The following is a 12,382-nucleotide window of genomic DNA, read 5'->3' on the forward strand; positions in this document are numbered from 1 at the left end:
AAGAAGGAACTGAGGGGTGGCCGGGTCGGCCAGGTTATTTATACGCGCTATAGTGGCGCCACTCCAGAGGGCGCCCGGCCGACCCGCCGAGTGTTGCTAGGGTAAAAAGTTTCTCCGACGGCTGCGCACGCGGCGCGCACACACCTAAATGGAATGCATATGAGCAACACATCTCGAAGAACAACAGTTACAAAGGTGAGTAACCCTGTTTTATTTTATTGTGGATTTAGAGCTTTTAATAGCTGCTGAGTTGACACTTTTTACCCACAGAAGTAGCAGTGCAAACTTCGCACCTTGCCCTGTTACTGCCCAGTTCCTACCAAGAAACAGTTTTTAGCCGCCAGCAAAATATGCCATTTCCAGTGTTTTCTATTCATTAAACTATAAGCAAATACAGAGCCACAAAGAGAATCTGAGGACATTTGTTGAAGACCTGGATTGGGTCAAAATGGGCCTTTCCATGGTGGTACCAGCACTTATCTTGTGCCCTTATCAATTTCTGCAAAATGTAAGCTTTAATTGCTTTAAAAATTAGGTTGCTAGCTCTTATAGTTGTGAAAACTTTCTTTCTGAACATGAACCGATACAGTACTGAGTCTGCAGACCAACAGAATGAAACAGCTCTAAAGGCCAAATACCAAATCCACCCCATCACTCATTGGAAACAGAAGACCCTAAACAATGTGCCCTTGCCGTGGTTCCACTGCAGAGTTTCAGCAAAGGGGGCACAGAGACAGAACTGTCCTCTTCCATACAAGCAGCCCGTTGTGAGTAGGGTTTATGTACAGTGGCAGGGCATTGTGAAGAAACTTGCATTCCGAAAGCTAATGCTGCAGCTGTTCTGTGATTTCATAGAGGCCACCAGACTAGGGCTGTCCATCCGGCACCTTTCATAAGTAGTAAATTCATTTAGTGTGGGATTTTCAAAAGCACCTAAGTGACTTAGGACCACTATTCTGTTCTATATTATATAGATTCATCCCAGTAGCTGAGCACTTTCCAGCATTGCACTAAGCAACGTCACTAAGGTCTGTCGTGTTTGTTCTCTGATCCTCTCCCCGGGGGAGAAGTGTGTACGGTGGAGTATGTTTCTTTTTAACTGTGTGTCTGTCTGTCTGTCTATGCGTTTGTTAGAGAAAGGAAGGGGAAAGAAAGAAAGTCCCATTGACTTTCAAGACCAACATTAAAAAGATTGAAACTTGAATGGTAACACTATAGCAGTATAGTTCTAAAGTAGAAACATTGACACTTGGAACTTTCGGTAAGATGGATTCATCATTTTGAATATCTTTAAACATTATAGTACATAATTCCTAATGTATAACAATTTCTGAATTGGAATTTACTCATCCAACTCTCTTTACTTCTGCATTAACGTTTAACTGCGAGCATAAAAATAAAAGCCAATATGTTTTTTTACATTTCAGGAACATGGGAGGGGAACAAAGATATACTGTGTAACCTATGTCTCATACTTTCAGCATCCCTTGACAATCATGAGCCATAGGATTCATTACAGTCAGCTTATCTTAGCAGGCTGATAACAGGGCACTATTGTACTAGTTAGACAATTTGGGCAGCATGTGACCAAATAGAAAATAATTTCAAATGTGACATAGTGCAAGCAATCCTAGAAACTAGTGGGCTGTCCCAGCTAAATGAAGTGTCACATCAAAGATACTCTGCTGTGCCACAGAGAAATCATAAATGTCAACCACGAAAGCTGTCTGTGAATTCACTACAAAGCTGAGACATGTTTTAAGATTAAGTTAAATTGCCCCGAAAATCACTGGAGTGTTAAAATAAATACACACATAACATTTAGTATGGGTGAAATTGTACATGAAAAGCCCAAGTAAATGCAAAAGAAAAGATAAAATTCTCCACTCACAACCCACAGTCAGGGTATAGGTAACCCAGGCTCGGTTGGATTTCAGCTACTGCTTTTATCCATAGATTCCCACTGTACTTAACCACAAACTCTCATCTCTCTCCTGCATGCTACCATGTAAGTGTATCACTGAAGAGCTGAGCTCCAGAGTACACAGGTGGCTGTGGAGTTCAACGATATTTTGAGATTTGTGCAGCCCCTTGATGATTAGGATCATTTCTCTTTTAAAGAATAAAGACAAGGCAGAAACACAGTGAGAAGGGATGAATTTTCTCTTTTGAGTCCAGTTTTTTTAAACTATAGGAACAGCTCAGTTCTTACATTGATGTAAATGCAGAGCTCTTCATTGAAGTCAGTGGAGTTAATCCATTGTAATTGTGCCAAGTATCAGGAGGTAGCCATGTTAGTCTGAATCCGTAAAAACAACAAGGAGTCTTTAAGGTCCCACCGGACTCCTTGTTGTTTCCACTGTAACTGAAATTTACACTAGTGTAGCTGAGAACACAATTATTTGATCCAGTGTATAATCATCAGAATATGGAATAACAGAAAATACGTGGCATTTACTTCTTTTACAAGTATCTGAGCTAATTGTTTTCTTCATGTAGTGAAACAACAGTCTGGAGTATATACAATATGTGGGCAAAGAAAAATGCTTATAATGAAGAAAGAATGCTGAATAAGTATAACTGTCTGATTTCTTTCAATCAGAGGAGTCCTGAATAATATAAAAATAGTATAACGGCATGTCTTAGCTCATCATGAAGAAAGAGACTGTTGGAATTAAATCTCAGATGGATGTTTTAAGTAAATTCAAGTTCAAATGTTTATCTGAACAGTGCTCTGAAAATGGCAATGTAATGTTTTTGTTAACACCTCCTCCTGAAAGCATAAAATTGCTCTTCTGTCAAAGCAATTTTAAATGAACTCTATCCTGAATGAGAAATATCCTTCTTTTCATCTTACCTCTGGGAATTATGGTCATGCTAAAAGGTGATCAGAGTCAATCCCATTATCGGCTGCCATCTTTAAAAATACTGAGTTATGTATGAATTAATTGCATCCATAACTAATGCTATTCTAAGTTGGGTGCTCACTATATATCTTAGAAAATGCTGGTGATTCTTTTAATACTTTTTGTTGTTGTTCCACGAAAGAACTTGGTAGTACACAGTAGCAAATACATTAGGACTTGTCTACATGGCGCAGTAGTGCACATCAATTGGGTGTGACAGTGTGAATTCTAATGCACACCAACGTGTGGCTCATTAACTGACCTGTGTAAACCCTACTGGCACACACTAAAAATTCCCTAGTGCATTAATATAGACCCATTTCAAACAGTATTACATTAATGCACACTAGGGAACTTTTATTGAACACCAGCAGGGTCTCCACGGGCCACTTAGTGCACAACACATTGGAGCACATTAGTCTACCACACTGTGTAGACAAGCCCAGAGAGATCTTCATGCATAATAAAAATTGTTGCTCAGCCAACATCAGTCACAAAAGCAGCCCCTGCCTACTAAGCCAGTGAGCAGTCCTGAAAATTGTTTCAGACGGAATCAAGTTCTCAAGCTATCTTTGGGAAGGTTAAAGTGTCGTCATAATAGTTGGTTTTCGAATGTCACAGGGGAGAAAAAACAATAAATGACAATGTCTTAATATTCAAAGTTAATAATTACTGAATTCTCAGAGGTGAAAACTTATTAGAGGTGTTCACAATCACACACATACAAAATGCATTTACATAGATGTGTGTGTATTTGTGTGTGTTGCATACAAAAAAGAACCCTATATGAATGTTCAGGTTGCAAAGCTAAGTACTAAAAAATTAGGAAATGCCAGAATTAAGGTTGTCTGTGAGTATACAGGCTTCTACAACATGAGCTAACTGTGAAACTGGGAGCAGTAGTAGGCTATTATCCTCTATGTGACTCAGCCACTGGAAGGTGATGAGACACAGATTTTTCCAGTGTGTTTAACATCTATTTGACAGCAGAGGAATGTGGAGACTTAGGAATCCTGGATTCGATTCCAGGTTTTGGAGGGAGTGTGGTAGAGTGACCTACAGACCTTCCTGCCACTGTTCCCACTACTCACTCTTTCTCTGATCCCCTCTGCATCTGTCCATCACTGCCCCCAACTTGCTCCTCGCCTCTCTGTGTTCCTTCAGGTCAGGTAGCTTCCTCTTCACTGCCTAAGCACCAGCAGCAGGAGCATGGAGAGAGAGACAGAATCTTTCTGCTGTCAGTCCTGGTGCCACAACAGCCCCCAGCAGCCAGGAACAGTGATTAATTGCAGGAAAAGTCCTCCTCCCCATTGTACAAACCATGGGATAGAGCATGCTCAGTTGTTCTGTAGAGAAGGAGCATGCTCATTACAGACGATACATAGGAGCTGTGAGAGTGTGGGAAATGCTAGGAGCAGATAGAATTTTTGGCGAATGATATTGACAAACTCTAACAAGTCTCTATTCAGCATGTGTGAGCTGCACCTTTCAGAGGTTTATATCTTAAATTTTCATGGGCAATAAAAGGAACATTCCTGCCACAAGGACACCCCATTTTTCCACCCTCGTCAGCTAAATTTCAAGTCCCTGCTCCAACCTATGGCATCACTACAGCTTCTCAGTAAAAGGGTTTGTAAGAATTTTTTAACATGGGCAAGACAACATTTCCCCTAATGTCTGCCTCAGAAATGGCTGAATAATTTTATCTAAAACTTTCCAAAAAAAACTTCAGGCCGAGACAAGCACTGGCATGGAAAATTTCAGCCCAAATGTTTAAAGTTTGTCAAAATTAAAAGCAACTGAAAACAGGGCCTATACAAGAAAGTGTTAGGCAACCTTAATTATAGGTGATACTACCAACTCCTTCTATAACATATGTTGTGTGTGCATCATAAAATGTACAGTTACCCTGAAAGTCTAGATAATCAAAAGCAAGCTAGAAATAAATGTTATTGCCTCTAAAACATTCAAATTATCTGCTTTAAACTTGCAGTGAAGGAAATCTGGCCACAAAGCAAGTTGTTTTCCTTCAGAGACCTGTTATGTGGAATTCAACTACCCAGACTCCAGAGGTGAGTAAGGATTATGTTCTTACTAAATCAGTATAAGCAGATACTGTAGTTGAATATGGACAGTCATTGGTGGCTCATAGACTCGTAGGTCAGAAGGGACCAATATGATCATCTAGTCTGGCCTCCTGCACAAAGCAGGCCACAGAACGCTACCCATCCACTTTTATAACAACCCCTAACCAATGACTGAGTTATTGAAGTCCTCAAAATTGTGGTTTGAAGACCTCAAGCTGCAGAGAATCCACCAGTAAATGACCCATGCCCCATGCTGCAGAGGAAGACGAAAAACCTCCAGGGCCCCTGCCAATCCGCCCTGGAGGAAAATTCCTTCCCGACCCCAAATATGGTGATCAGCTAAACCCTGAGCATGTGGGCAAGACTAACCTTTTGCATCAACAGTTTTAAGTAATGATTTTTAGTTTCATACAGAAGCAAACTAGGATTTGAAATTAGGGAATAAAGAATGATAGAATGAGCCTTAACTATAGAAAGTTAGATGCAGGTTTCTAGAGGATATTAGCAGATGTCTCAGTAATGTCACGTTGGGGTTTTTTAGTTTAGTTTCGTTTTGTTTTTCCCCTTTTTGACTGGTTTGCATTTTATCTCAATTTTTCTTCAGCAATGCAGTTAGTTAATAAGTGAAGCAGTACCTGGATGAAAACAATATCTCGTATATAGCCTAAAATCTATTATTTAGACTGAAATATTGTTTCCAGAATTAATCACTTCTCTGGTTGGATATCCTGTAGCTGTTCCTCCAAGAACTTTGGCAAGTCCTTCAATGCACTGCAACCATACAAATTCTGCCGGTATTCCACATCATAAAGAAAACTTCATTCTGATCTCAAAACTAATTGAGAAGAATATGCAAGTGATATCATAATCTTTAGGTGAGCTGTGTGACAGGACATATGTTACCACATGAAAAAAATGTGGTAACAATAAAAGGCCCAAGAATAGCCCCTGCAGCAGCTGAACTTCAGCTGCTCCCTGTTCCATCTGGGGAACTCCCTCCTTGTAGCAACACTATAAAAGGCACATTGAGCGTTATAGAGCTGGTGGTAATAACCACATGCAGTCAAGGGCCAGAGTTGCACAAGCAGTTGCAGATATGCAGTGTAGTAAATTCTGCCATCCACACAGCCCCACCAGGGAAGGCAGGACAAACCCTTGTAAGACACTGCAGATATATTCATCTGTATCCAGACCCAAATTAGCAACTTCACAGATAAACATTTTTGTAATGGTACTGTGTGATATAATGACATCTTCCCTTTGTCCATCTGTGTTGACAACTCCATTAGCCTCCCAGAATCTCAGGCTCACCACCTTGAAGTCATATTTGAACCCTCCCTGTCCTCCTCTCCTCACATTCAAACTGTCACCACATCCTGTACTAATCTCCCACTCCTTCTCTGTTCCTGGTTCATGCCCAGATCATCTCTTGCCTAGACTAGCATAATTTCCTCCTCTCAGATCTGAAGAAGAGCTCTGTGTAAACTCCAAAGCTTGTCTCTCTCTCACCGACAGAAGTTGGTCCAATAAAAAAAGGTATTAACTCACTTCCCCTTCTTCCTCCTCTCTCTGACTTTCCTGCCTCTTGTCTCTCCCTTTCCAATCTAATAAACATATACAGCTCAGATGTTTATCTCCAGTCATATCACATTCTCTTCGTCCACATACTTGCATTTTTTAATCTTTTCGCTGCTTTCTTGTCTCTTTACTCAAAGTATGAATTCCTTGCCTTCAAGACTTTCTATGCTGTTGCCCTTGCCTACATCCCAGCAAGCTTCAACCTATTCCTCCTCTTAGATTTTGCCAGCACCTCAGGTTTTAATGCACCCTTTGTCTTTTGTCTCCAGCTTGTTGCTTTGCAACTTTTTCACACTGCTCCTTTGCCTGGAACAGTTTCCTTCCTCCAGGACCAGGGCCGGCTCTACTGTTTTTGCCGCCCCAAACAGCGTGCCGAATTGCCGCCGTGGATGGCAAGGGCAGTCCGTGTGCTGTATGGGTGGCACATGCGTTTCTGTGGTGGCAGCAATTCGGCGGCAGCTTCTATGTTCAGCTGTCCACGGCGGCGCAGCTTCTGTCTTCCAGCTGAAGACAGAAGCTGCCTCCGGATTTCCGCCGCCGCGGAAACACGTGTGCTGCCCTAACGGCACATGGACTGCCCCCACCATCTGCGGTGGCAATTCGGAGTGCTGCCTGGGGGCAAAAACACACAGACTGCCGCCCCTTGCAGATTGCCGCTCCAAGCACCTCCTTGAGATGCTGGTGCCTGGAGCTGGCCCTGTCCAGGACACCAACTGTCCTCAGTTATACTCTTCAAATCCTGTTATTTACTCTTTTCATGCCTGATATTAAACTCTAATGATTTATCTCATTAAATTTTTTAAATGACATCTTGTTAGTTCCAAATCAGTGTTAGCTGTTAACAGACCAAACTATGTGACTTTTCTGATGTTTTCCTTTCCCTGTGTTTTTTTTTTTCTGTATTATGTATAATTTGGATTTTAAATCTCCTCTCAGGGACCTTGTCTTCCTGTATATCTGTAATGCACCACACACACTACTACTAATTATTAATTATTATTATCTCCATCACCACCTATAATGCAATTACAGAACAATTAAGACAGGTTCCCACTGTGAGAGTTTAAAATCCAAGTAAACTATAGTTTGTTAAAAATAATCCATCTGAGTGACTGATCAATCTTGTAAGAGTGCTTGAAGTTCAAGACAGGAGACATTTGTACCCACCCGTTTAAATTCTCTGTTTCACCTAATCTTGTGACGATCAGCAATTGGATGACCTTTACATCCGTTGAGTTACAAACCCATAAGGATAGGGTGTGCTGTAGCCATTCTTTTATTTCATTGAAATCTGAATGCCTTGACTTAAATATTAATGTACAGGAAGTCTGTAAATAAGGAATAGTTGATGTATATCTACCTACTGTCATATGGGACCAGTGTATATTTAAAACATAAAAGAACTCAGTATCTAAATACACATGCCCTTTCTAGCACTGATGAATGTTTTGTTTCTCTAGCAGGAAATAATGCACTGAAGTCATTTCAGTGTGGAATGAGTAAGTGGTTCAGTCTGGAGCTGAATAGCATTTTTTAAACTTTTCCTGTTTTTCCATTTATAACATGATTTTTGTCTAAACTTTAAACTTGACTAAAGAAACAAAATGTCATAAAGGATAAGTCATTTCAACAAAATGGCCATGGTTTAGCAACCAAATAATTCTTACCTCTATATACCCCCATTTAATGGATGAAATCCATATGCTTACTAATTCTGCCTGACTAATGTAGTCTGTCTCACAAGCTGTGTACTGTGCAGATAGATTTCATGTCTAAACTCAGTTACTGAGATCTGAAGCATTCTCCATTTTTAACTTCTGCCCTAGAAACCCTTAATGAATAAATTCTCGTTAAGATGATCCCTGCATGGGCTATTATAATCTGATATACGTGAGGTATTAAATGTTGGCAAATTAATGTTTCTTTTTACTTAGAGAGACCTAGGTGACCTCCATGGTACTGAGGATTACACTTTGACTTGTATTTTATTCTTGACTATGTCTCTTTTCTGATGGCTGTTGTGAAGTTTGCGTTATGTTGAAGCTGTTGTTTTTCAAGAAACCTCTTTAGGTCCAAAATGTAGGTTTTATAAAAACAGGAGAATTGTTTCTTGTTTAAAAATAAAATTCCGATGGAAATGGTTTTTTGTTTGGGTCTAAAACCATTCCCCTAAAGCATTTGCAGCTCAACCATTGCAGCACATTGTAGTACGTGAGAGTCAGAAAGTGAAACTGAGTAGGTTACCTCAGTCTAACTGGTTGAATGACACAAAGTAAATAAATAGCCTCAGTATTGCCTATCCCAATATTTAAATATAATGAGTTAGGCTCCAGAAACCATGAGATTGGCTTAAACATCATGAGATTTTAAAATCAGTAATTTTGAGGTTCTTTTTATTTGCTTTCTCATAGTGGAGTCTTTAGGCTTCACAAGTCTTAAGCTTTTCTTTGCAACTATAACGGCTAGAAATACACTTTATTTTTGTTTTCTAAGGAAGTTGAGATTGCCAGGTAATAACATGATTGTAGCAGCAGGGACTTTAAGAAAAACACCAGATATCACAGCATTCATAATAAAAATCATGAGAGTTGGCAGCACTGTAAATATCAGCCCTTATCCTGCCTTCCACTGCACAGGGTGTGGAAGCCTGACCCCAGGTAGCAGCTGGTATATGCAGCTTACTTTTCTCAGCAGCAAGCAGCAAGGATCTGCCCTGTTTTGGGGAAAATGCTCCAAACTTGTTCTGTGGCCTCACAAGCCCCCCCGGAAGAAAGCATTAATTAGGAACTGTCCATTTCCTCTCTCCTCCACTTCAGGCTCTATGATGGGATGGTAGAATTTTGTCTGGCACATGATTTCCTTACTTTACCTGAAGAGGTGTAATGTTTCAATGGCCTCTTGGATTACAGGATCATATTTTAATGTTTTTCATCTAATGATAGTTATAACATCTGTTTTCCCAACAAATGGTTCAGAGTGCGATGCAACTAAGTCAGAAAAGCAACCCTGAATGATAAAGCTCTGACACTGACCCATACACAAAATTTTATTTGATTTTCTTCCTTCCTTTTGTGCAGGCCTCACCACACGTCACTGAGGCAGCCAAACAAAATCTATTTCCCTTCCCTTTCTCCAGGGGCCACTACTTCCCTTTACTCTTAATGTGCGGTCTGTCATGTATCAACCACCTCCACATCCCTTTCCTTTATCCAAAGGGACATTATTTAATAGTTTCAGAAGGGGTGCAGGAAAAAGTTCAAACTGTATAAGAGAGTTAATGCTGTGTAATGGTCTAAGAATGGCACAAGGGGTCAGGAACTCCTGTGTTCTCATCTTGGCTCTGACACTGACTTTGTGTGACCTTGGCCAACTCATTTAACCTATCCATGCCTCAGTTTCCTCACCTACAAAATGGAAATAATTATGCCTATTCACTGGGGTGAAATGAGAAATAGTTGGTTAATGTTTGTAAATGGCTTTGAATCTGTAAAGTGCTATATAAGTGCTAAATAATATAACAGCTACTTTCTGTTAACATGGGTCCTGTGCTTGCTCTAACCTTGGTCCTACAAAGTATCTTTCCTTGTCTTTTGATCTGAGGCAATTACTTTCTTATTTCTCAGGCTGAATAAATTATTTAAGTTTTATTCTTTATTTATCATTTCTATATTCCAAAGGAGTTTGTAATGTAGGGCAGCTATATTCTGGAACAAGCCAAAAAATTCCTGTGGTTTCCCATAAATCTCCTCTGTAACTACTCCTTAAATTAAATTCATGTGTTTTAGGTATGGAACCTTTTTAATCCTTTTAGCTGTTTATTCCGAAATCCAGGTTCTAACTCAGATTTTTGCCTGTTCTGTTTAACTCAGTGCTCAAACATCTCTTGTGTTTCAGAAAAAATCCACAAAGCAGCTCAGAAGTGACGAGAAAGGCAAAGTCTCTAGCAGAAGTATTGGGTTAGACACAGCTACGTCTCACCCTGCAGAAAGTGGGTATCCACCTGATGAGTTTCATCTGTCTCCTTCTAAACGATGTTGGATCAAGGAGGAATCTGCCCAATATGAAAGCTTCTCAGGATTCAAAAGCAGCGATAGTGTGTTAAGGGAAATGGATGATGGACAGTTCGAGCAGGAAGATGGAGCCACTCAGGTCACGTGTATGTGACCAAGTAAGTAACTGTATTGGAGGGAACTGTAAATAATTTAAACAAATGTAAAGACTGAAGTTACTACCTTACTTTATATGCATTTATATAATCCTTTGGTTTTCCCAGACTCATGTTTATATATCTTTTGCTACTTTCTAGAGTTATACGGTTAGCAAATTAATACTACTCCTGTAAAATACCTTGGGTTTATGTCTGTTCTTAATGGAACATTGCATTTCTAGAACTCTGCTAATTTCATTAGTCATATTCTCAATGATGCTTATAAACAACAGGGAAGCAAACTTGGCAGATCAGATATGGCTTGTGGTCTAAGAGACAGTGGAAAACATTATGCTTTCCACAATTAGAGGGAAATGGTATTTTTCTAAAAGAGTATCACAAATGTTGGAGGATTTAAAAAAATTAACTATAAAGTACTTGACTGTCCTTTTAAGTTTTAATTGCAATTTTCAGTTTATTTGCTGTGCCTAAATCCAGAACCTGTTAAACCTAGAAATGTCAGTGCTGCACTTTCAGTCTCAATGAGAGTACTGTAGCAGGATGTACCTAACACACAAAGCCACATTCCAGCTTGCATATGTGCACACTGTTAAAACCAAGAGCAATGGGAGTGTGTGGGGTGGTTGTTTTCTGCCCTCATTCAGTTACATCTAAAAGAAAGGAGCTGTCAGGGACAATCCAAAACTAAGACAAAGGGCCTCATAGGACATAGTCAGCACAACTAATTATTACCTTACCAATCAATGGAAACAGATCATTTGGAAAGCTATGCAAAGAGTGTTACCAGTAAGATTCTGAGTGCACAGTAATACTGCTTGTATGTAGCTCTGTTTGGGGGGTGTCATGTGGAAAAGCAAAATTAGACCCATTGAATCATATATGAAAACATAAAAGCTGTGTCTCAACTGAATACGTATATCAGTGTGTATAAAATGTATTCACCTGTTCATAAAGTTCCTGGCTGGAAGAGACTTGCTTGCAGATGTAATTATGAAAACTATTCTAGATCAGCATCTTCAAGGAGCTTAGCTCAAGAGGCCTGAGTACTGAGAAACCCTGACATTGACATAGGTGTGTTGGAAGACGTGTTAATAGTGATTTTCTGCAGCTGTATTGCAATGATAATTCAGTCGCTGCCTAATTTGATAAGCCATTTAGTTTATTATAAACCTCTGGAACCAAGTCATTAGTACAAAAATAAAGTAACAGTTTTCATCCTTTATTCTGATCAATGTTGGGCTCTTTAGGCTGGTATTGTAGTTCAGTCATTGCCTATAGAAAGTTGCCATTTAATTTATAGAGAATGCAAAAATTTTAAATGAGAAAAGGATGGAGAGTGGGGGAAGGCAAATTAAAATGCATGTGCCAATGATAAAGGTGATTGATTGCAACCAAAAACTTGCATTATTCAGTCACTGTTATGGACACTATAAGCACAAGCTGTGACCTGCACCTTCACAAGACGTTTGATTAACAGGATCAATCCCTAATTTCATTTAAACTGATGGAAACAGATTTGGCCAAAATAAGAATTGCACAGAACTAAGAAAATGTAATTAATTGACAATCAGGGTCCTTTTACTACAGCTGGATGGAAAGAAGGCCTCACTTAACTGACCCTTCTCCTTCTTTAACCACTTTGC

The 12,382-nt window shown here is 39.7% G+C and overlaps 1 protein-coding gene across 2 annotated transcripts in view; it reads left to right on the plus strand.

The window, feature by feature from the left end:
- Positions 1–12,124, plus strand: part of RFTN2 (raftlin family member 2) — a 68,505-nt gene extending 56,381 nt beyond the window's left edge. For both annotated transcript variants that reach the window (XM_032803620.2, XM_032803619.2), the window contains exons 9-10: positions 4,900–4,978; positions 10,466–12,124. In XM_032803620.2, coding sequence (XP_032659511.2) covers positions 4,900–4,978; positions 10,466–10,735 — 349 coding nt within the window. In that variant the 3' untranslated portion in view covers positions 10,736–12,124. The remainder of the gene's footprint in view (positions 1–4,899; positions 4,979–10,465) is intronic.
- Positions 12,125–12,382: the final 258 nt, after the last annotated feature.

Source organism: Chelonoidis abingdonii, chromosome 10 (genome assembly GCF_003597395.2).
Source record: "Chelonoidis abingdonii isolate Lonesome George chromosome 10, CheloAbing_2.0, whole genome shotgun sequence".
NCBI classification, from domain to species: Eukaryota; Metazoa; Chordata; order Testudines; family Testudinidae; genus Chelonoidis; species Chelonoidis abingdonii.